The 26,269-nt window shown below is 39.7% G+C and overlaps 1 protein-coding gene across 4 annotated transcripts in view; it reads left to right on the forward strand.

Annotated features, from left to right (window-relative positions):
• The window catches only part of epha5 (EPH receptor A5), a 63,736-nt gene that overhangs the window by 27,888 nt on the left and 9,579 nt on the right, over positions 1-26,269 (forward strand). For all 4 annotated transcript variants that reach the window (XM_082540234.1, XM_082540232.1, XM_082540233.1 and 1 more), the window contains 13 exons: positions 2,744-2,899; positions 3,016-3,354; positions 11,760-11,884; positions 12,941-13,030; positions 13,208-13,277; positions 13,432-13,534; positions 17,102-17,169; positions 17,766-17,891; positions 18,503-18,688; positions 20,029-20,090; positions 23,497-23,564; positions 23,660-23,801; positions 25,037-25,186. In XM_082540234.1, coding sequence (XP_082396360.1) covers positions 2,744-2,899; positions 3,016-3,354; positions 11,760-11,884; positions 12,941-13,030; positions 13,208-13,277; positions 13,432-13,534; positions 17,102-17,169; positions 17,766-17,891; positions 18,503-18,688; positions 20,029-20,090; positions 23,497-23,564; positions 23,660-23,801; positions 25,037-25,186 — 1,685 coding nt within the window. The remainder of the gene's footprint in view (positions 1-2,743; positions 2,900-3,015; positions 3,355-11,759; positions 11,885-12,940; positions 13,031-13,207; positions 13,278-13,431; positions 13,535-17,101; positions 17,170-17,765; positions 17,892-18,502; positions 18,689-20,028; positions 20,091-23,496; positions 23,565-23,659; positions 23,802-25,036; positions 25,187-26,269) is intronic.

Raw genomic sequence — 26,269 nt, forward strand, 5'->3', positions numbered from 1 at the left:
CTAACGACTGAAACACACACACACACGCGCACACACACACACACACACACGCACACACACACACAGACATACACACAAACCATCCCACCAGTCTTCCTTTGTCTCGTCCTTTCTTCTCTTCTTTCTCCTTGTCTCATCCTTGTAAGCTTGGCTTTTCTCCTCCTATCATTTCCTTTTCTCACCTTATCTCTGTTTTTAACCATCACGTATTGTTTCCGTTTCCTAGTTTTTGTCCTCCTGTCCTCCTACCTGAGGTTTAATTATGTAGTTCTTAATAATAGCTGTGATCTGAGTGGGCTTCACAATAACTGGGGAAACACCAGCTCCTAAATTTAGAGGACAAGTCTTTTTTTCCTCAATTCTCCCCCTTGTCCTGCTTAGTGATATAGAAATATGCCACTGACTTTGCAATAACTTATAGAACTCCACTTATCAGAACTTATCTGGATGACAACAGCCAACTCGTTAAGCTGGTTTGTGAGACTGTTGATGTATGAGTACCATTTAACATTCACAGTGCATCAGCATCCCGTCTACCTGCCCCACTTAGATCAGCCTGAGATCTGTCTGTGTGTGTGTTTGTGTGGGAGGAAAGTAAATTTTGCCTGTTTGCCTTGTCGTATTTGTTTGTAAATGCTGCACATATGGCACCGATATTGGGAAGCAGATGCAAGTCCAAACTTAATCAGGTGCTGGTTATAAATCATTGAACTGAAGATAATACAAGAAGGGAAATCCTTCAATGAGGAAAACTTTTTGATTAAACAGTGAAACATGAAAAGCAAGGTTATACAGGTTGACTAAAAGAAATAAGCCCCGGAGAGATACAGTGGGGCAAAAAAGTATTTAGTCAGCCACCGATTGTGCAAGTTCCCCCACTTAAAATGATGACAGAGGTCAGTAATTTGCACCAGAGGTACACTTCAACTGTGAGAGACAGAATGTGAAAAAAAAATCCATGAATTCACATGGTAGGATTTGTAAAGAATTTATTCGTAAATTAGGGTGGAAAATAAGTATTTGGTCACCTCAAACAAGGAAAGTCTCTTGCCCTCACAGACCTGTAACGTCTTCTGTAAGAAGCTTTTCTGTCCCCCACTCGTTACCTGTATGAATGGCACCTGTTTGAACTCATCATCTGTATAAAAGACACCTGTCCACAGCCTCAAACAGTCAGACTCCAAACTCCGCCATGGCCAAGACCAAAGAGCTTTCGAAGGACACCAGGAAAAGTATTGTAGACCTGCACCAGACTGGGAAGAGTGAATCTACAATAGGCAAGCAGCTTGGTGTGAAAAAAATCAACTGTGGGAGCAATCATCAGAAAATGGAAGACATACAAGACCACTGATAATCTCCCTCGATCTGGGGCTCCACGCAAGATCTCATCCCGTGGGGTCAAAATGATCATGAGAACGGTGAGCAAAGATCCCAGAACCACACGGGGGGACCTGGTGAATGACCTGCAGAGAGCTGGGACCAAAGTAACAAAGGTCACCATCAGTAACACACTACAACGGCAGGGAATCAAATCCCGCAGTGCCAGACGTGTTCCGCTGCTGAAGCCAGTGCATGTCCAGGCCCGTCTGAAGTTTGCCAGAGAGCACATGGATGATACAGCAGAGGATTGGGAGAATGTCATGTGGTCAGATGAAACCAAAGTAGAACTTTTTGGTATAAACTCAACTCGTCGTGTTTGGAGGAAGAAGAATACTGAGTTGCATCCCAAGAACACCATACCTACTGTGAAGCATGGGGGTGGAAACATCATGCTATGGGGCTGTTTTTCTGCCAAGGGGACAGGACGACTGATCCGTGTTAAGGACAGAATGAATGGGGCCATGTATCGTGAGATTTTGAGCCAAAACCTCCTTCCATCAGTGAGAACTTTGAAGATGAAACGAGGCTGGGTCTTCCAACATGACAATGATCCAAAACACACCGCCCGGGCAACAAAGGAGTGGCTCCGTAAGAAGCATTTGAAAGTCCTGGAGTGGCCTAGCCGGTCTCCAGACCTCAACCCCATAGAAAATCTGTGGCGGGAGTTGAAAGTCCGTGTTGCTCGGTGACAGCCCCAAAACATCACTGCTCTCGAGAAGATCTGCATGGAGGAATGGGCCAAAATACCAGCTACTGTGTGTGCAAACCTGGTAAAGACCTATAGTAAACGTTTGACCTCTGTTATTGCCAACAAAGGTTATGTTACAAAGTATTGAGTTGTATTTTTGTTATTGACCAAATACTTATTTTCCACCCTGATTTACCAATAAATTCTTTACAAATCCTACCATGTGGATTCATGGATTTTTTTTTCACATTCTGTCTCTCACAGTTGAAGTGTACCTCTGGTGCAAATTACTGACCTCTGTCATCGTTTTAAGTGGGGGAACTTGCACAATCGGTGGCTGACTAAATACTTTTTTGCCCCACTGTATAAGAAGAAATCAGACTTCAAAAGAAACAATATAAGTGTGCCAAATGCTTCTTTTAATTTCAACTATGAAACTGCTGTATATCTCTGATGAGGAACCTCAAAACAACCGCAACCACCCAGGGAAAATTTCCTACCAGTGTGATGCTGACCTCCTTTTTTTTCAAAAGAAATAACCATGTCTTTTTCTCCCCCACTTTTTTTTGTATTTGTACCTCTCTCTGTGACCCCTTTTCTCCTTTCTATTTATATGTCCACTTTTATCATCTCCCTATCCACCCCCAAACATCCTCTCTCCTCCCTGTCTTTCAGTCTGCAAAGTGGGGTTTTACCGCTCGCTGCTGGAGTCTTTGGCCTGTAGTAAATGTCCACCTCACAGTGTGGCCAGACAGATGGGAGCCACTGCTTGCAGCTGTGAAGACGGATACTTTAAGCTAGACTCTGACCCTTCTAATATGGCGTGCACACGTGAGGATATAACCCCTTTATATTTGCTCATGCTCACTTTCAAGGCTTTTGTTTATCCAAATGCTTCTTTGTATTTCTAGCTGTATCTTCTTCTAAGCCCTTTTCATCTCCCTCAGGCCCTCCATCTGCTCCTCGTAATGCTATTTCTAATGTCAACGAGACCAGCGTCTTCTTGGAGTGGTCCATTCCTATGGATACAGGTGGCAGGAAGGATGTGCGATATAACGTCATCTGTAGACAGGTCCTGCCAGACGGAAGGGGCTTGGAAGAGTGCGGTCCCAATGTACGTTTTCTGCCACGCCGCACTGGCCTGTCGAACACCTCAGTGATGGTGGCTGACCTGCAATCACACACCAACTACAGCTTCTTATTGGAAGCCGTCAACGGAGTGTCAGACCTAGCCAAAGGCCATGCAAAGCAGTATGTGTCACTTAATGTGACAACCAATCAGGCAGGTATGTTCCGCCAGATTTGACTCATCATCACATTCACCATACCTGTCCACTCCTCCATTTGAACTTATCCTGAATTCTCCAGCAAAAGTCAAATGTTTTGTCATAACTGCTTCTTCTCCACGCTTATTTAAAATGCCACAGACCAACTGGCATGCTAGATTCATCGCATGACAATCTGGGTTTGATAACAAAGACACCAGATGATCAAATTATCACAGTATTTGTCCAACAAATCTGTTGCTGTATTAATTTTCACTTATGCATTATCCCTGCAGCGAAGGAGAGAACATGACACAGTGGACAGCCTTTTTTTTTTGTTTTTGCATCCAGCTATGTCATCGAAAAAGCAGCTTGGTCCCCTCAATTAGGCGCATCAATGAGATTCACAGGAATCTGTGGCATAATGAAAGCTCTGTTATGTGTATGGGCTGTTGTGCGTGGCAGCAGGTGTTATTCTGCATGTCTATCAACAGTGATGGATCATGCTGATGCCATACAAGTTTACATTTGAATTTTAGGTTGGTGAGGGCTATGTTTGCTCAAGTGTGAACAAAAAAACAAAACCTAGGCTGGTGTGATGTTCAGCATTCATCATTTTTGGGAGTATGCATTATATGTGATGCCAGAGCAGCTTAGCAGATCTTTGTAACCATGAAGTCAGTTTAAGCACCAAATGAAAACCACTAAAGTGGCCAAACACATATTGGATAATGAAAGAGTCCAGCTACTTCACATAGCTGTAAATACTGGATGCTTTGTTAGCTTCCTTTTAAATGAAGATTAGGATTCACACTCCACTGGGAACCTATTTTTTATGGGTTAAGAGTTATGTGCTTTTGTTAGTTTTAGTTTTATTTGCTTGTAATGAAATGGGTAGCGCAAAGCATAATGCAATGAGAAAAATGCAAAATTACTACTCTCTTCCCCAAGGCTTCTGTCAGGAGAAAAGGCAAGAGGGGGGAAAAAAGCTATGTCGAAAGAATGTGTTTGTTCCATCCAAACAGATGGTTTACTGGCAGCCAAAGAATAGCAGTTATTATTAGTAGTATCAATGGGAGGAGCTGTACAAGTAATCAGGAAGGTACAGTTTGTGTTTAGGAGGACAGGAAAAAGAGCGAGGCAGATGGCTGTCTAACAGTCAAGACTACTGGCATTCCTCTAAATGTGTTGTCACTGTGGCTGTCAGCACACTGAGTGGATTACACCAGACTACACAACTCAAATGCAGTTTATTTCAGTTGTAGCTGGATTAAAGTTAGGCAGTCACTGGACCAAGTGGAGATTAGGGATTACGTTAGATTACACATGGCTGACAGAGTCACAGACCAATAAAGTCTGCTGTACTTTGGCTTGTATCTGGTACATGCTACTGTAAGTGAGGGTGTTTTTTTAACATTACCTTGAAAACAGAATCGTGTGAGCATACTGAGAGCAGCTTGGTGGTTAACAGTTCTAATTAGTACAAATATAAACAAGCATGCATGTACAACCTGGCCGTGCCATCTGAAATGCACTCTAAATGCCTTACTCTGTGTAAAAAAAAAATAGTAGAAAGTAGAAAATAGTAGATATAACACCTCTTTCCAGTGTTATTATTCAGCTAATTATTATCTAGATTCATTAGCCAACATAGCAACATCCTATTCTGAAAGGTGGCTCAAGCGTGAACTTGTGCTTTCCCAGCATGTGTAGGGTTTTCCATTTGAAGTAGTATTTAAAGGTGCTGGGAAAAATAAAAAAATGAGGAAACTAGTAGGCTAGTAAAGAGAGATGGCCCTAATGCTATAGATGTCACCAAGACTCACGTATACCATTAACTGTGCAAAGGTTATAACCCAATCTTCATTTAATATTTTTCTAGGGAAAAAAAGAAAAACGGTGCAACAAATTATTGAAGCACGTGTAAACATACATAGAAATACAATATATTAGGCAAAAGGCAAGGCAGTTTTTCTTTTTAATGTCCTGGCTGAAATTCAACCCCATTCACTTTTATATTTCCCCCCTGACCTCCTTACATCTTAGACAAAGACGTGAACCAAAGATTTCATACAATCAGACCTGTTGCCACTGCATTTCAGTCCAATTCTTGTGTAATTTGGCATACCGCAGCCTTTTCCCCCTGTTTTCTATCCTTAAGAATAAGACCATTTCTGATGAGTGTCCAAAGACCTTCAGAAAGCCTAGGGAACTACTACACTACAATAAACATTACAAGAAAGGAAGAACTCTGCTTGGAAGCAAAAATATAAAAAAAATAAAGAGGGAACTTTTGTCTTTTGATTGACAAGTAACAGGTCTGTGTTAGTGAAAGAATTTTAGTTTTAGGTAAGAATCCACTTAGAAAGCCATCTTTGTTTATGTAATACAGTGTATGATGCTAAACACTGTGAAACTGTGCTTTAAATATTGCATTTTGGATTCATTTACAACGTTTTTCAATGTCATGATAATGACACAGCCACTTGTGTAATTGTGCTATGTCATTGTACTTGTGTAAAATAATAACAGCAGTGAATGTTGCCTGCAGCTGCTTTGGCTGATTTTATGTAGATTATATTGACTTAGGAGTGAAAACTTTCTAACATCTTCTAGATGTTGCATCTGCTTTTAAAACCAAAATTATTTGTGAATCATTTCACAACAAATGAACTTAAGAGTACTAAAGTTAGAAGTAAGTCCACCCCTAGGAATAAGAGATCCTTTTAGCCCAAGGATGTTTTTTGAATACAGCTCCTAGCTCTTTGTAGCAGTGTGCACCAACCGCTGTTTGTGTAATGCGACTCACAAAACCAACAAAGTGAGCACTTCAACTACTGGAAGGCTGTGTATCAAGTGACTAACATTATTTGGAACAATCATTTTCACAATAATCCTGAGGCAGTAATTGTAATGACTGATTTAAAATGTTCTGATCCATCTGCTCTTTAGTGACAGATGTAATTACTAAGTGAAAACCTCAATCAGCAGTTTAACCACCTGCATTTTTGTTGTGCTCGTATGTGACTGGTCTAGAGTGTGCTTCTGCTCTCTGACAGTAAAAACAAGGTACTGAGACAAAACTACTGCTAAGGCTTAGGCAGGGAGAGAGATAGAGTCAGAGGATCTGCTGTTTGATGTGTGAAAAGTGTCACACACGATAAGTTATCCGTGAAATAGGTGATTTCACAGTGTCCCTGCGAAACCCTGCTGAATAATAAAGTGTTGGTTGTTGGGAAGAGGAGATCAGGAGAGGTGAAAAACGGGAGAAATGTATGACAGAGAACGAGAGAACAACAGGGCAGAGGGGGCAAAATGTGGAGGGAAAATGATAGGATGCTTGTGATAAGGAAAGAAAAGGTTACAGCAAAAAGCTGTAACAGCAGGAAAGATAAGCAGAGGACGGAAGTAAAGAGACAATAGTGAGAGTCTGGACATTAACTGCTTGTATACATTCAAAAATACAAAGAGCACTGTTGGAGCATGGAAGCCCACATATTTTTCACTGCTTTGATGTTCCTTGACACACTGGTATATAAATTTGATAAGGTGGCTTGCTAGCACCTGCCTTTATGAGGTAGAAATTAATTTTGAAAAGAAAAGTAAGCCACCAAAATGCTCATACAAGTTTCCCTGCAACCCAGTGATTGTTTCCCATATGTTACATTTTAAGCTCTGTATTTGCTCAGACATTGATGAATGTTTGAGTGGAAACAATTAGCATATTGCTCTTTCTACACACTCAAAAAGGAAGCTTTGAAATCTAAATAGTTTCTTTTTTTATTTAATAAGCACAAGTTTTACAGCTTTGTTTTATTAGGATAGCTCTGTCTGTTTTAAAATATCTTATTTCAGGTTATTTGTTCCTGCTGTAGGCACATTGAGTGCCACTTGCACAGTAAATGCTCCCAAATACGTTTTTTCTGCTATTGGCTATTAATCAAATGTACCATGATACATTAGCTTGCGTGTGGTAAAAATGTGCTGCCTGCCACTGCAGCTATTTATTTTACTTTGATGTGGAGCGTGCAATACTGTGCAAAAGTCTTGAACCACCTTTCATTTCTTTAGATGTTTCTAACAGGGAGACAGACTTCCCATTCAGTCCTTGTGCATGACTATTTTCATATGAATATCATTTTTGTTTGTAAGCCACTTACACTGACCTATGAGTCATTCAATTATCAAAAGACACCCAACTCAAGGTATGAGCCAGTGCGTTTTCTCTACACATAACTTTAAATTGTATCTTTAATCACTTTGTTCCGAACACTTTGTTGCAAAAACACATCATTTGTTTCTATTTCTTTAGTTGAAACTATGATTAATGCCATAGATCACACTGTTTGACAGGTATAACATAGTATTACTTCACCCAACATTGTGGCTCCCAACAATCCCAACACTATCTTAGCAAAGAGGTTATATTGTTGGTAGCATTGCATTCTTTCTGTCTGTATACATGATAGCTCAAAAAGTACTAAATGAATTTAGATAAAAGATTTGTAGGGTTGTAGAGTGTGTTTATTTTAACAATCCATTCAAATTGGCTAACATCCACCAAGGTCGTGAAGGTTAACTCAAGGATTTAGTGGTTTAAAAGGAACAAAAAGCCTTCTAACATATAACTTAGGAAACTGAATCTTATAAGTGTGGTGTGTATTGTCAAAATATAGAAAGGCACCAATAGCTCAGTTGTTTGTGCATTAATTTTCATTTACTTCCTCTAATTTAAAAAAAAACCCATTTATATCCTAATTAATCCAGCAACAATAAATAAATGTTATAAAATAAAGGGAGAGTGATGGGAATGGTACAAATGCAAATTCTGTAAATACACCAAATTGGAGCAGTTTATGGTCACAGCATTAAATCTCCAAGCCACAATTTAAATATTCCAGCTATTATATTTTTTTGTCAATATTGATGTGCTGATAGGGAAGTGGATTGTGGCAAGATGCTGGATTGGTGCAAAGCCACTAATCGAATGTATTGCATCAAAAGAAAAGGCAGATTAAAGTTTTAAAGTTCCTCGCAAAATAGATGATAGCAGTTTTTGTACTTTGCAACCCTAGTGAAGACATCTCTGTCCCCTATCTCCAATTCATTCTGTCTCAATCTATCTATCAGTCATTCCGAGAGGGTAGTTATAAGATAAAAACGAGATCGTTGAAAGCCGGTATTGATTTTGGTGATGTGCAGACAGATAGTGGTCTGGGAGATTTATGTTTAGCACTGTGATAATGTTGCTTTTATTTGTTACATTGGATAGCTGTATTCCTCCAGTGAATGGGTTTTACCTTTTCTAAACTCACTCTTTGTAGAAAAAAAAAGTATCAGACGGATAGCAAATAGAGCATTACCAGCCACCAGGCATAAACACCAGGAGTTCATCTTCATTTGCGTTTTCATTGGCATACTGTACGTGCTCATTAGCAGTTATAACACGCAGTGGAAGTGTTTAAAGCTAGAAGTGTCATTACACTGTTTACCCCGTTGTTAAAATAAAAGTGTTGCTGGGTCCCGTCTACACTCTTTCAACATGTCTCCTCCTCGTCTTTCATTTTTCACTTTTTTTTGCCTCTTGCATTCCCTCCTCCTCCCCGTCTCTCTCTTCTATTACCTCTCCTTCTGTCTCGATTGAAAATCTGGGTTTTAAAGCACTTGTTTGAGTGTGAGTGCTATTTTGGTATATACAGATATTGTATATATCTGTATTTGGTGATAAGGAAGAGACAGAACCAAGTGAGCCAAAAAGTGTTTAATCGCTGTGTTTGCCGCAGACCAACATTTCCTGTTTTTATGTGTGCTTCAAATGTAAACCGACTTTGCATTAAGTAAAGCAACAGCTCAGTGAAAGCATGTAAAGTAGCTTGCACATACTTCCAACTAACTAAAATAGGAATGGCTATAGTTTGGATTATAGTCTAGAAAAAGTCAACAGTTTTAGTTTGTCTAAATTGACAGAAAAATTATTTTTTAAGAATTACGAGTTTGCAACCTTGTCGTGGTGGAGGCATTTGTGTGTCCCAGTAATCTCAGGGGCTATGTTGACAAGGGGCTTTCATCCCCTGGTAGGCTCTCCCATGGGAAATTAGTCCTGGGTGAGGGACCAGAAAAAGAGTCATTCAAAAATCCCTATGATTGAAAGATCTAGGAAACAGTTCACCCTGGCTGGGATAGGGTTACCGAGGCCTGCCCTGGAGCCCTGGAGCCAGGTCCATTAAGGGTGCCCAACGGTGAGTGCCTGGTGCCTGGGCCTTAGTCCATGGGGCGCGGCGAGGTACAACCCGAAAAAGAGACATGGGTCCACCCTCTTGTAGGCTCACCACCCGGATGAGCCACTTATGTGCCAAAGGACAATACAGAGTACCCAGCCATCTTGGAGTCCCTCGGTGGGGTACTTGAGGGTACTCCCCCTGTGGACTCTGTCGCCTTATTGGGAGACTTCAAAGCTCATGTGGGCAATGACAGTGAGACCTGGAGTGGCGTGATTGGGAGGAACGGGTTTCTGACAAGGATGTCTCCTAGATGCCTCCTGGGTATGGTGTTCCAGGCATGTCCCGCTGGGAGTAGGCCCCGGGGCAGACCCAGGAAATGCTGGAGAGATTATATCTCTCAGCTGGCCTGGGAACGTCTTGGTGTTCCCCCAGACAAGCTGGAGGAGGTGGCTAAAGAGAGGGAGGTCTGGGCTTCTCTGCTGAGGCTGCTTCCACCACGACCCTGCCACAGATAAGTGGAAGAAAATGGAAGGATGGATGGATTATGATGATAAATAAAGATTTTAAAGGCATTAAAGGAACGTAACCTCTATAATTAGTGTCCTTATTGTTTCTTTGTGAAAAATAATGTTTGACAACATTTTTGATGACAATTTTGAGACAAAATCCCTACTTCAAATCTAAGAATGATTTATATAACCCTAAAAATCACTAGCTTTGGTAAAAGGCTGTACCCTCTTTACAAATCCTTTTCAAAACATTTGATTAAATATAGAATGGAAAACTGCATCCATTTTTGGAGGGTGTAAACTTAGATTTTGGTGTATTGTTACCCATAAAGCTGCTGGGAAAATAAACCCTCTCTCTCATCATTGAATCCAGGCTTTATACCATTTAAGCATTGAGTGTGTGTATGTGTGTGAGTTTCGGTCTCTGGTTTCAGGCTTTTAAGATATTCCAGATAACACTTCTGTGCAACCATCCACTCAAGATACAGTTACTGTGTTTGTAGCGATGATTTATTCTCTGTGGACTTCTGCTGAGGCCATTGAAACCTAAACGGTGTTTAGCATTTGCAGTAGCCACACATTCACATGCACATCCACGCGCATCAACATTCACACACACACAGGCTATAGGGATGTTGCCTGAGGGAGCATTTTGCCTAGTTAAAAGCTCTTTATGTGTCAGAGACTCTCCAATTGTCCCTCTGAGAGATGAACCAATAGATCAGGTTACACCAGGATGGCTTTGCAATTGATGTAAACTTGCAGAACAAAGCTCACTTCAAAACTGAAAGGATAAATGACAGAAAAAAGACATAAATGAAAATATAAGCTTTAAAGAAATACAAAGAAAAGAACGAAATACACAAATATCTTGTGCATAAAAGTGACACATTTATGTCGTTATTTTGTTGTTTGTGTTGATTCTACATTAGAAGAGTTTTACAGTGTATTTCGTAACCTTTAATGTGTGCCAAATTTGGTACACTAGACACTCAAATGTGAAGACTTAAACAGTTGAATTCATATGCTTCTCTGGCAGCACATGCTCAGCCAGCAGCAAGACATAAAGGGATGGTTTAATTAGACACAGGTGCACCTTGTTGCCAAATTGCAAACATGCTTCTGAGGCAGAGCTGCTTGGTAACCAAAAATAACATTTTTTGAGCTGGAGCTTGACAGACAAAAGCAAACAACCTCAGAGAGGAGCCTAAATTCCAAACATGAAACTCATAAGAAAAAACATGGCAAATTATGTCTTTGAAAGAAATCACCAAACAGCAAAGATAGATATCCGTTACTGTGTAAGTTGTTACATGAAAAACCTCTTCCTATTGTCGCCAAATTTAAAATCCTCTTTAGGTTTTTTAATCTACAGTTAAATTTTTCATGATTTACAGCAATCACAGCATGCATGACAATTAGTTATGTGCATGTAAACATCAATGGATGAGGTGTCCTCAAAAGAATGATGTCTTGTGAATGCTGATGGGATCCAGCAGATTTTACAACATTGGCACACTTTGCCACGTGCCTTTGTGCCACGGTTTATTAGAGTTTTATGCCTGTGTTATTTAGTTTTAATAATGTGAAATGCAGTGAGAAGTGCAATGGGTTGCATCATATTTAACTGCTGGATTGTGCTATTTATGTTGATACTTCAAACCGTACTATTTTCTTTGAATCTTTGTTTCTGCAGCACCGTCCCCTGTGAGTGTGGTGAGGAAAGGTCATACAGGGAAGAGCAGCATTGCCCTTTCTTGGGCAGAGCCTGATCGTCCCAACGGCATCATCCTAGAGTATGAGATCAAGTATTTTGAAAAGGTAAAAATCTTTTCACAAAGCTGTGTACCTTTGTCTACTGCCCTTGGGCCAGCTGTGTTTTCCTAGTACCTCCCTGAACCTCTCGTACAGTAGAGGTTTCAGTTTTAAAAGCACTGGTTTTCCAGTTTAGTGTTTTAATGTATACAGTTTTGAACAATATGTACTATGAAATTAAATGTACTATACAACAGAAAACTCATTTGTAGGGCTATTCTTGTTCAAGCTTTTGCTTTTAGTTGTACAATAGATATCATATTGACTTTAGTCCACAGACACACACACATCATATAAACATTTCTGTTGATAAATGTCATTTTCAAAGTACATAGCTAGTGACACTGGTTGTATCTGGCCTTTTTTAAGAGTATATATATATATATATATATATATATATATATATATATATATATATATATATAAGAAACTGACCATATATAAGAAACTGACCATGCTTGAACAACCTCTAGCAGCACTTCCCCTTTGCCCTGTATAACACACCTAATTTGTTACAGCTACAGATGTGTGTATCTTACTGAAATTGTGTTTTAAGCCGGGTCCAGTGAGAAAACTTTGACTTCAAAAGTCTTTGTAACAGCATAATAGCTTTTTTTCCCCCCTTTTTTGTTAAGTTGGACTTAAGTAGGGACAGCAATTTGATGCTTCTGTGCAGATCATTGTTCCTGTGCCCTTCCTCTTTTCTGCCTGTAATCCTCTGATGTCTTCTTTTCTAAGGTCACAATAAAGGTACATTGGAGAGCAGGGTAGGGTTTGTGGTCAGTGGTGAGCTAATGGCATCTGGCTAATGGAGGCAGCATTTAGCTGAGTTAAAACCTGATGTGGTTACAGTTGGAAAAGTGATCCCTACACACAGGCATTTAGACACACTCATGCTCGCATATACCACAGGTAGCTGCGGAGAGAAAGCAGCAATAAGCTATATGCATACAATTTGGCAATACAATTATTGGGGCAACACATTTTTGACAATCAAAAGTACAAAAATGTTAGTAGAACACATGAATAAATTAAGCTAACATTCTCTTTCTTCAACTAAAGGAACAGGACTCCAGTTACACAATAATAAAATCCAAGGATACTGAAATGGTGGTGGAAGGCCTGAAGCCCTCTTCAGCTTACATCTTCCAGGTCAGAAATGGGTTTCACAAATTAAGAGAATGATAATGGAACTGGATGACAAAAGGGAAGGAAAAAATATTTAAATATGTAGCAATGACAAAATAGTTTGTCAGTATTGCCTAAGATCAAGCAAATCCAAATGAATTAAATTGAAGTATGGTGCATGAATGATATGATGCATTACAGGTACGAGCCAGGACCTCAGCAGGCTATGGTGCATTTAGCCGGCGCTTTGAATTCCAGACCAGCCCTTACTGTGAGTACACCAAAGAGAAGGAGAGAATGACAATACAATGAAGTTTAACTTGTACACAACTCCCACCTGTGTTCTGGGGCTGTATCAACAACAGATGCCAGGTGTGGTTTTGTGTTTGTGTACTGTGTGTAATCCCATGTCTTGTCTTTGGCAGTAACTGCTACTAGTGAGCGTGCTCAAGCTTCGATAGTAGCGGTGGCCATCACACTGGCTCTGGTCCTGCTGGCAGTGGTTGCTGGATTCCTGCTCAGTGGGCGGTAAGGCATAACCTATATACCTGCAAAAGAAAATATGATATAAAAGTATATCCATGTGCATGTGCGTGTATATCACCAATATACACGCACATGCACATGGCAATAAAAACAAATACAAAATATTAGCATGAGAGTGCTACTGTGTTACTTTTAATAATGTTCCTGTTACTGGAAATATTGAATTAAAGTTACGGTCTGTAAAATCTAACCAGTAGATGTCAGTAGATTGCAGTCAACGGAGTTCTGTTTTCTTCCCAATTTACCTGCATAATCCTAACTACGGTGGTCACTGTAGGACAAACAGCTCTGGACTTGAGGTGGCTGTAAAATTTAGGGATAGGAGTCCGACAGCAGTTGATGAGTCAGCGAAGCTCGCTGTTGTCTGATGACAGGGATATTGTGTTGAGTTGTTGAGGATATCCTGAACTTTTCTGGTGGCAAGTGCTGTTGTTTTTGACGGTGTTGGCTCCTGTCAGTGGCATTAGTAAAACTGTTTTGGAGTGGCTCAAACATTGTTGAATAAAATGTGAGAAGGCAATCAAACTGTTTATCAGCATGAAAGTGTGATATTTTTGACACTCGAGCCTAAAATTATCTGGCATGGTGTTAACTTATTACCAGCTGTTGTTGATTAGACGGGAAAGTCACATGTCAGTAATTAATTGTGATATCAGGAATAAATAAGTATGTTTACGTACATTATGCATGTTTTCATGTGTTTGAGCCCTGAGTTGGGTTCAGAAGATGAGGCTTGGACATTTTCTAGGACATTTTCTCCAGATGCCAATTGGATTGTATGTTTCATTCACATTTTTGCTTCTTTCATGAAGAAGCATAGGTATGATCTTTCATTTCATTTTAATTTTAAGGGACAGCTTAGATTGAGCAGTTTGGAGACAAAGTTAGAGAAGCAAGGCTGAGATCGCCTGAACGTGAGGAGGAAGGATAGTGGATATTAGGCGAAGGATGCTGAATATGGAGCTCCCAAGCAGGGGGAAAAGGAAGACCACAGAGAGATTTGATGGATCTAGTGAAGAAGGACATGCAAAGGGTTGGAATGGTACAGGAAGCTTATGGGATTGGGTCAAATGTAGGCAGATGTTCCACTGCGCTAAGCCCTAGATGGAGAAGTTTAATGCTGAGGTTAAGTTTGTTGTTACTGGACTATGAAAGTGCAGTTTAAGAATTTGAAATGTTCAATGGAAGAAGAAAAAAAGAGGTCCAAGAGGTCAAAGACAATTTTTTCTTATTTTCTCCTTATTTAAAAAAAAATAAAATAAAGCAGATAATAGTGCATATTCTTCTCTGTTTATTTTATGTACAATATTGTACGTTAGTTCAATAATGGTCCCTCATCACTTTATCCATTTCTGACCTTATGCTGAGTAAATCTCGTTTCTGTCCCAGATATTTCTCTGTGGTTGAGCAGCATTATGGGATTAGACACATAGCTTGAAGTAAGACTTTTGTGATAGGTCAGGATTAAGGGTTGCTTTTTAGGTTATAACTACAGGCTGGATTCATATCAGTCAAGTGGATTTTCCTCACATCTGGTAGCACAACCTTGCTCATAAGCATTTACCATTTTTCAGTCTACAAGTCTGTCACATTCGCATGCCCCCATGTGCATATGACCTTCACTTTATCAGTAAAGTCAAATTTTTTTAATTATGAAAGAATGTTCCCCACGTGCAGACACAAAACTGCAGACGGAGTGATAATAGACAGTAGAGAAAATAGTCAAAGCCAGAGTAAAAAAATCGTTAGAACTCGTGTATTCCTCTGTTTCTTCAGGGTAGTTAAGTCAAAGCTCACATTTCAGTTTCTCTACTATATTTTGAGGTTTTCTAAGAATGAAAATACATGTTCGTTTTTCTCCCAGATGCATATTGTTGCTTCATTTACGAAATTTTCTTCTCTCCTTCAGTATTAGGTCATCATTTAAACAGTTTAGGTTTGGTAAATGCACAATTTTAAAAAACTGTATTTAATGTTGAACATAAAATTATGATGTTGGAAAGAATTCAGAAACAAATCAGAACGATACAGAGTTGATTTCTGGTTTAGCCGAACAGAGATGAGGATTGCGGATCATTCCGGGGTTTTGTGTGTGGGGGAGGAGAGATGGAAGAATGCCAAATTTTCCAACGATGGATTTAGGGCACAAGCACCACAACCCCCTCCCACCAATGCATCTCCCACACACCCACTCATACATGACTCTCCAGACTACACACGCGTGCACAGAACACATGTGTGGAGCCTAGCACATACGCACTGGTGTATGCATGGGTTAACACACATGTATGCACACACGCAAACACATGCATGAAGTTGGAGGGCATGCTCAAACCCCTTGACTCAACAAATCCAGCAAACTAAACACCCTCCAGGCAGACACACAAAACACGCACACGCACAAATACAGACACACAGAGTCAACCCTCTCCAGCTGCCCATACAAACCCCTCTAGCCAAGCTTGGTTACCCTACAGAGAGGTCCGATGGGAAAGACTTGGACATGGCCCCGCTGTGTGTGTGTGCGTGTCTTCATCTGTCTTCAAGAACTAAAAGATAGGAAAAATTCTACCATCAAAAATACTTGTTTGACAAATGACTAAAATAAAACAGTAAATTTACATTGCAGATATTTTAATTAGTTACTCTGTATCTGTTTGTTGCGTGGTGTGTTTTTGTGTTTGCATATAGGATCAAGTTTAAATTCATTACACATGTTTAATCTGGGTTATCTGTGATTATCTCTGATGCCAGTTGTAAAAATATTGACTTATAGAAGCGTTTTAAGCACAAACACACAAACATACAAATCAATGTCGGTTTAATCCACCAGGCTTACACAGACATAATGGAAAAGAATATGATATAGACATAAACATAAGCCTTGCGGCTTCAAAAGTTCTGTTTTCAGTCTGGCCTTTCTTAAAAAGTGACAGATCTCTTTTTCCTGTTGCAAAAGTCAGAGTTGATATGTCGAGAAGGGCTTTCTTGGTTATTGATATTTTGTGGAAACTGCATTCCTTTGCTGACATCTTTTCTTTTCAGCAATATTTTTGAAAACCTTAAAAGATGGGTTAGCAGATTCAGTGAGAAAATATAAAGCTTATTTTGCACTTAGATTCTTGGGGGAGGTGGCAGGGTTTGCTTTTCTTTGCTTGGGCTATTTTGTGAGATCACTATTCAAAAAGTATATTTTCCTGTGTTTTTGTACTAGTTTGTACTAGGAAATAGTTGCCAAATGATATCACTTTGAGAGGAAACCACAGGGATCATTTCTTTTTTACTGCCTTCATCTCAAACTGCATTAATGCCGGAATTCATTCAGTCTACCTTGGAGACGGTGATAAATGTTAAAATACTTGCGCTATTTCAAAATAAAAGTCCCATTCTGAGAAATATCATCAGATTTAGTTATTCCCCCTCAGTGTATGTGTCATTGAGACAAGTATCATTTGACAACATTGCTTAGTCGCTGACTTTACATGTGTGTATTTAACAGCACTTTGACATGACACTGACACTAATGTTTTTGGATCACTTCTTCCTTAGGCGCTGTGGCTATAGCAAAGCAAAGCAAGATCCCGAAGAGGAAAAGATGCACTTCCACAATGGCCACAGTAGGTTAAAGCCCAGACTCGTTCTGTATGTGTCTATGTATGTGGGCTTAAGTTCATCCAAAGTTTACAGTACATGTACAGTACAGGGTTCACACAGCGGTCATGTCATGCTATCTCCTTTGGCATGTGCGTACTATAAGTACAGTTGACAGTGTTTTGCTAGAGTAGCTATTCACTGAATGGCACTGCCACAAACCAGGCTCATAGCTACCAGCAAACACACAGTTGGCAGACAACACATAGAGCTATGATGACTTATAGATTGTGACAGCTTAATATATTTGTCCACATTTTTGGCATGACACCCTCTATCCATCTTTTGGTATGGAATCAAAGCCAACTGTGATTGGTATATCAACTCCAGAGTAGTCAGGAAAATAATACCATGTGGGATAGTGTTATATTGATTTGGACTGTGAAATAAAATGTTTAAAATTAGCGTTTATTATCTGCATGCCAAATTTGCAGGATGGATGAAAAGATGGTTGTCTTCTGGGAATAATTAATGGCACTAATTAATACATGTATCTTTTTTTTAGGCGTATGAATCTATTGTACTCAAATAATAATGTTGCTCTGTGTGTGTGCTTCTGCAGTAAAATTTCCAGGGGTGCGTACTTATATCGATCCCCTCACCTATGAAGATCCCAACCAGGCAGTGCATGAATTTGCCCAGGAGATTGACGTTTCATACATCTCCATTGAAAGGATCATTGGTGCTGGTGGGTAAAAAATAATGTCTGCATCTGTGTGTGTACACCTTGGAGATCCACTGTTTCATATTTGGAGCATCAGTTTAAGCCTGTCTGTGTTATCCTTAATTCAGAACCACAAAGGTAAACCTGTTTAATCGGTGCCCTGAAACAGCTTAACGTCACAAAATGCCTTATTAAAACACATAGACTAATAGCATAATGACTCGAGCCTAATTCTGCCTTCTGTAGTGTTGAAACATTTTCTCATTAACACTACTGCAGTGTATCGTATTTTCTACAACCTTCATAAACCTGTCACATTCATAATTGCATAAGCTTGCATAAGTTAAGAGTGTGCTTAAAAGCAACATTGTGCACAGACATAAATAATGTTTCCACTGACAAAAATTTTGACTGACCACATTTATTAGCTTCAAGCGCTTTAGCCAATTTCAAGATTGGCCCCTTAAAGTAAAGAATATAAGCTGTACAAACACAGTGTGTCAGGCACAAAATTTCAGCTTTACTTAAAGAAAATCTATCTTCAAGGTTGATTTGCCATTTCATAATAGTTTTTACAGGTCAGGTTTAACTGAAATGTTGATGCCACTCTTAATGTCTACCTTTTTTTCCCTCAGGGGAATTTGGTGAAGTGTGCAGTGGACCGCTGAGGCTGCCCGGGAAACGAGAGATCCAGGTTGCCATTAAGACCTTGAAAGCAGGCTACACAGAGCAGCAAAGACGTGACTTTCTTTGGGAGGCGTCAATCATGGGCCAGTTTAACCACCCAAACATCATCCGTCTGGAGGGTGTGGTTACTAAGAGTGAGTTATCAGCATGTGTATCACTATTTAAGTTTAATACACTGTGTTTTGTGTGAAACTGCATCCTGTAGGATCTAGCACATATTGGATGTCACAATGTAAGTAAAACTCACAGCAGTTGTTTGGTGTAGATATATAGGAATCTTAAGCCTTGCTATGTCATTTTAAACTTGCATGCTGTACTTAATCAGTCCTGTAGTTTAACAGGTTTTCCTTTTCAACTTTTTTTCTGACTTACACTTAGTTAATGTCATAGTCTGCTTGTCAAGTTCAACAGTATCTAATATATTAACTTTTGAAAGCAACTGGAAAGCTGACAATTCAATTTCAACCCTATAATCTGTTTTACCTTCATGAAGATTAACATATTTCTTTCTTCTTCTTTTTTCTTTTTTGCATAACTGAGTGTTGATCTAGCTGCTAAGTTTATGGTGGCCCCGAGAAGCCAAACAGGCAACTTAAGAAAACACCAGCAATAAGAAAAATGATGCAAAAGCACACAAAACACAACGGAGATAGGGGAAAAAAACAGAAAAGGAAAAACGAAAATGGAAATAGGAGAAAACAGATTTCCAAAAGCACAAGGGAAGTGTTTCTGGGGAGACAGAGTGTGTGTTTTAATCTCATGATTCATATAATACTAATGATGGATTTTTAGGCTAATAGTTAGGCTAACACACTTACCTCTCATCTTTTCTTTCCTCACAAAACCGATAGATCCTCCACTTCTTTTAAGTGTCTCCCAGCACAATTCTTAGCATATTTTGGTTCCTGCACCTGGTCCATCAGATTATTGTCTCCCCAGAAACACTTCCCTTGCGCTTTTGGAAATCAGTTTTTTCCTATTTCTGTTTTTGTTTTTTTCTATTTGTGTTTTCTTTTTTCCAGTTTCCGTTTTCATTTTTTCTATTTCCATTGTGTTTTGTGTGCTTTTGCAGTGTTTTTCTTATTGCTGGTGTTTTCTGCAGTCCGTTTGGCCTCTCAGGGCCACCGTATAAGTTGCTGTTAAGGGTTGTTCTCATGCGTACAAATGTTTACATCTCAGTTTAAATTTTGGAAAATTGCATGCACAAAGTCAGATAAAGAATTGATTATTTTAACTGAGAAGTAAGCCATATTTCAAGCAAAAATTGGCACACATGATATGTCCTTATTCTATTTTTTTGTTTTGTTTGTATATAATATAAACTTTGGAATTAGATCATTAGAGGATATTTTATTTTGTGTTGCTATCTAGATAAATGGTAAAAACAAAATCTTATGTCAAAACTATGATTTCAAAATATTTGCTTATTAATGTGAAGTATTTTATTGTTGATTTTGTTTTTTCTTCTTCTCAGGCAAGCCGGTGATGATCATCACAGAATACATGGAGAATGGCTCATTGGACACTTTTCTCAAGGTAAACTATACAGGAGAAGGGTCTGAGGGAAGAAATACTTAAAAAACGACCCTGGATAAAATACAAACCCACTCTGATTCTCCAAAAATCTCCAAAAAGTTTTTTAAGCAGAATTCGTAGCTTCATTAACAAGAAATTATATCATCTCAGTTTTAGTGTTGTCTGTAACATCTCAATGGACTGAAGGATGCTGGAAACAGACAGTGGTGCACACATTGAGACAACAGTGGTTCATAACAGAAAGATGGCAGTTAAAGCAGGTTTTATAACAGCTTTTAAGCAGAAAACAGATACAGATGTGTTCAGGCGATGAAAGTAATATTTCCTACTAATAGTAATGTATTTTGTATAGCACTTTTCAAAACATAGAGTTAAAAAGCGCTTCACAGTTCAAATAAAAGCCACAAATTGAAGATAAGTATACATGTTCAAACATGCAGACACAGGCATACGGTCAGGATTTCATTTCAACATACATGCAAAAATTCGCAAATTATGGCAAAAAATTAAAGGGTAAAATTAAAGGAACGCTAACCTATACACAGTTTTCATTAGTCATTTTAAACAAATAAGAGTCGCCTGACCTGACTGACCGAGGAAGTCTGTTTCACAGTTTGGGTGCAACAACCTCAAAAGCACGGTCAGCTGGTTTTAAAATCAGAATGAGAGACAGTTAGGAGACCCTGGTTAGACAATTGGAGAGGCCAGCTGCATTGATAAGGTCAAGGAAGGAAGATAACATGATGAGAAACACAAAATAGTAGTGAATAATCAGAGAATCTGAGTTCATCTGCATGGGGCAGATTTAAGGCACATTTAAATATTGAAATGCTTTCTCACCTTTACTATGACACAGATCACCTCACCAGAATATATAAAGTCACTAAGCCTTCAGAGTTGGAATAATGCCTTTCCTGCGTAAATGAAAGTACTGCCTTCATCGCGAGTAGAATGTGGAATTTAATGAAGAGGCAGGCTGAAATAAATATTCCCTCTTCAGACCACTTAACAGTCTGTTCACTGCCTACAGTGGCACAACGCTCAGGTAGTAGACAAGTCTAATTCCTGCATGAGAAAAACTATAAATTTCTTCAAGAGTCTTGCTAATGAAGAGATGAAATACATAAGATTCAATCAGGATTCAGCACTGAAGAGAGTTAAAGTGTTTTTTTAAAAACAAAAAAACAACAACAACGGAGGAAAGGGGAGAGTAAAATGCTTCTGGTTTGAGGTGTCGGTTTACTTGCTTGAAAGGCATTGCAGACAGGAACAATCAGAAATCTCATCTGAAGGGAATGATCTCATTTTGGCTGCATGGAAAAGGGGGATGCTGTGAGACAAAAAATACAGATAAGTGTGTGTTACAGAGCTGTGGTGAGTGAAAACTGCTGATATGACTGTCCTGTGTGTCATGGGGAATAAACCTGAATGGCAAAGTGGAAGCAGGGAAGATGGGCCACCAGCAGACGGTGCAGCACAGAAAACCCTTAGAAGTAATTACATGGATGGCTGGTGTACTGAGGCCAGTATAAATGACACAGCTATTTGAAAACCAGAGGCTGGACTGGGTCCTGGATTAGCTGTCACAGCTATGGACAATGTACTGTGAGGCTGCTAACTCACATCTTTGGCTTAACATCTCATTTCACATGTAAGTGGGATGTTCTGCTGCGAGTGGATAGAAAAAACTATTTGTTGAAACTGTGAGCTGCATGTCTGCTGTCAAAATGTGAAGAGTGGATGAGGGGAATGTTGATAGTTTACATTTGGATTGGAAGGAGCAAAAGCTTAAACTAACAATGAGAGCCTACCAATGAGAGGGGAAAAAGCTAAGAGGAAATCTAGTGAAAGAGTCTTCCATACCAGGGAAAAAGCCATCACTGTGTATGCAGTTTTCAATATTAGCTTAATTACTAAGTGGTAATACCTTACCACTTAGTAATTAAGCTAATATTGTCATCCAATGCTGTTGCTTGAATTAATTATTTCTTTGGCAAAAAGCATGCTTCATTTTTCTCAAATCTTGAACAACCGATTTAGCATCATTCTTCTATACAGATTGGGAGAGTACCAGAAAGGTTAAGTCGGGTATTGCAGGGAGGAAGGGGAAAGATGAATTACTTGGGGAGACACGCGTCTGTACAGGAGACAGTCATTTCATAAAACATGATGTGATTCAAGGCAGCAGGGTGACACTGAACTCTGGGCAGGATTCATGGAAATATTAATGCTTTAGGTCATTTCATAGAGCAGGAGGTCTGACTTGAAGTGCATAGTTGATTGGATGACCATCACTGACACTTATAGAGGGAAAATGGTGAGCTCCAGAGCTAAATACTAGAAATATATAAATGTAAATTAAGTGTATTTTCAGAGTAAAGTGCTTATGGATATTCTCTATAATTATCACATAAAACTAGAGCATTAGGGTTAGATAAGCTGACTTGCCTTGCTGACACAATAGGCTAATCAGATCTGTATTGATCAGTGATTATGTGGCTACAACCAAACCAATACTGGAGAATATATTTCAGCTTTTAATCTTTCTTCCTGCTTCACGATCCACAACCTGTGCTGTTGGTTGGTAGGTGTTAGAGAAAAACAGAAAAAGTAATCCCAACATTTGCTGCAGTGGCACCATAACAGCCATTGACAAAATCCAGGGGGAGAAGTTGAAAAGGAGCCTTTTCCCATCTTTCTTTATATTATCTTGTAATTGGCCCAGGTCTGCAGGTTTACACGGTTTAAAATCAACAGAACATATACAGGGTTGACCAGTAGTTAAGTGCTAAAGTTCGATACAACATGGGTAAATAATTTGTGCAGATGCTGCCTGGGTAGCATTTGCTAAATGTCATCCCCCCCTGTGCTTACTTCTGCCATTCTTCCCACTGTCCCTATCAAAATAAAGTCAGAAATGTTCACATGTTTTATTATTATTATTATGTGGTGCATATATAGAGTTGTCCCTCTTGGGGGGTCACTCCCACTGGGTTTAAATCTGGGACTCTCCACCATTTGACCCTAGAACTGAAGAAGCTTCTCGGATGAGAGGTGAAACGTCTTCAAGCAACTTCCAGACGCTTTTCTTTCCAAGCTCCTTAGACTGCGATGACCTGGATGACTGAGAACCTTCACAGACATATATAGAGTTACACTATCCTGTCCTGTCTGGCAGCTTTTATAAGGCCAGCTCTATAAACTCTCTATAGGCCCCATTTTTTAAGGTTCATCTGTTTATGTCTTCATTTCTATTCGTGTTATTTTTTGTTAATACATATGTGGTACATCGTATGTGATACATTATAGACTCGATTTATTTACACTATATTCAATTGTTTAGATAAAGATACCAAAGCAAAATATTAAGATTGTCTTTCCACCTTTGTCCCTTCTTTCTACATAGAAAAATGATGGCCAGTTTACTGTAATCCAGCTGGTTGGTATGCTGCGTGGGATTGCATCTGGCATGAGGTATAAAGAAAACCAACAAACACACTGTGTTTTCAAACTCATTAACGTGCAGTGTTTGTGTTTAACCCTTCTTCCCTTTGTGTTGACAAATGTAGATACCTGTCTGACATGGGCTATGTCCACCGTGATCTAGCGGCTCGTAACATCCTGGTCAACAGTAACCTTGTGTGTAAAGTGTCTGATTTTGGTCTATCCCGAGTCCTGGAAGATGATCCGGAGGCTGCATATACCACGCGGGTAAAGCTGCACAAATTTCTGAAGCCAGTGGTTATTACATATCTTAAAGTTGTTTGTCAGGCTAACTGCCCAAAGTCTGTTCAATTTAAATTACATAAGACTGTAATATTATATCAGAGCAAAGATATTTAAAAGGTGCATGCAAGCGAGTAGCATTCACTTAACTTTCTTTTGATCAACTAATAAATTAATCACCTGACTGCCTCGGTGTGGGTGTTAGGGAAGAGGGCAGCACACTGTTGTCTTTAAAGTTATTTACATTTAATATGGGTTGTGTCAGAGCATGACTCTGCCTTATCAAACTTTGGATTAAGTGAAAAACTGACACACAGAATAGTCTTCCCACTAAATACACACCTAGACACTTTAACTAACACACACTGACACACACACACACACAGACAACAGCAGCAGGCCTTAAATTGAGCTGTATATCCCAGGCTGAGTGGCGTTCTGTCAGCCAGAGATGGCCTGCTTCCTGCTGGAGGAGGTCCAATTAGTACTCAGCTCAGTCTCTGCAACACTCAATTAGCACTGAGTCTTGCTGCCTTAGTGCCAAATATCCTGTCACTCACCTCTCACTGCCAGGCTACATCTCTTCTTGCTCTCTCTCTCTATCACTGTCTGGGTCTCCTTCCCTGACAGAGCAGTGAGAATAACATAATTCACACCCTTCAAATAATCAGAGCTTGAGATATCCTGCTGCTGTGTTCATCAATACTGCATCAAGCTAATTTCACTACTCATCAGCTGAAAACACACTTTCCTGTGGAACTCAGCAGTCTTTCTGTGAACTTTTTTTTTTATCTTTGCAATGAAAGCATGATAATGAAGATGAGTAAAAAATAGAGGAATCACAGGGCCCCCGACAGTTAGGATAGGGAATTTGTATAAGAAAGTGAAACTTGGTATCATGAATGTGTTCCTAAATTGGTATCCATTAGGGGAAATTTGGATTGGACCACATGCGGAAGAAGTGTCTCAATTAAGGTCTGTTCTTGGTTTCCATCCTCATGACACAAAAGATGAAAATGTTGAATGACGGCAGCTGTATTTACTGCTGTAGCTCTGGACAAGCGTAGCTCGAGTCTATTTATTTATGTGAACATATCAGATTTCTTCATAATAAAGCAGCACAACACACGAAAATTTGAGGTTCTATTTTCCAAGCCCCAGGTTCCGTTAAATGCTTCAATGTGTTTGGATCATCTGGTAAACACTGCATTTTGTTACAGGGCGGAAAGATTCCCATTCGCTGGACGGCTCCAGAAGCAATTGCATACAGGAAGTTCACCTCGGCTAGCGATGTGTGGAGTTATGGGATTGTCATGTGGGAAGTGATGTCATACGGAGAGAGGCCCTACTGGGAGATGTCCAATCAAGACGTAAGTTTTAAAGACATTTTAAGGAAAAGTTAGTTTTCTTTAATCTTGTGAGTAACGCATGTAGTATTTGCTGGATTTTACAACTGCAGTCGTATCAGATGGTGATGCGTGAGCTTGCAGTACTTGATTCATCACCACACACATGCATCAATTTCCCACCCACCCACTCACACAGGCAACATATGCACGCACAGCCCTCCAGTGACCTCTCCAACTCCTACTTCAGACTCCACCCTCCTTTTGGTTGTTAGGCTGTCTGTCTCGAATCTAGAGAGGGGAAGGAGAGGAGGATGAGAAGGAGAGGAGAGGAGAAGACGTTTGATGTTTAATTGAAAGCGTTATGCTGGATTTTCTCTGATCTGCACAAGAAAGTGCAGGCTCTCACACTCTCTTTCTCTCAGCTATCACCTTCTGTTGCCCACTGTCTCCTCTTCCTTCTCACTTCTTTCTCTTGTCCCTTTTTTTGTCTCTACAAAATGCACTTTTTTGCGTCTTGTCCGCCCTCTCTTTCTTCCCCCACTTCGTCTCTCATTCCCTTCCTCTGATCTTTCCTCCCTGCCAGTCAGTTTTTCTACCCCCTCAGCACGCAGTGATTTGCTGCTGTGCTTCTCTCTTATGCTAGAGTGCAAGAGTACATATGCATGCGCTTTAATACATGCAAGCGTATTGGAGTGCCATCACATCTGTCTTCTGTGTGAATTTGACACAAGTAAAGGCTGTCATAAACTCAACAAATCAATTCCCTGTAGTGTCTTGCACTGGCAGAACTAGGCTGAAAACTGCAGCCTGCTTTCCACTGCAGGGTCTAACGGAGGGAGCTAAGGTTTATTTATTATTCATCCAATTCAATTTCCCCCACCAAAACATTTCTGTGATTCAGTACTGCATCCTGTTACTTGCAGAAATGATTAACGGGGTTATGACGCATGTGAAATAAACAAAGTTGTGTTAATGTTGTGTTATTTTGCTGGATTCACACAGGCCATTGGTGTTGGGTTGCTAACTTCATGGATATTTGAGTATAAGGTCAGGTAGAGAGCAAGTATCAGAATTCAGGATCTTGCTCAGGAGAACTCAATTTGA

This window comes from Aulonocara stuartgranti (genome assembly GCF_965226115.1).
Source record: "Aulonocara stuartgranti genome assembly, chromosome: 7".
Taxonomy (NCBI): Eukaryota; Metazoa; Chordata; class Actinopteri; order Cichliformes; family Cichlidae; genus Aulonocara; species Aulonocara stuartgranti.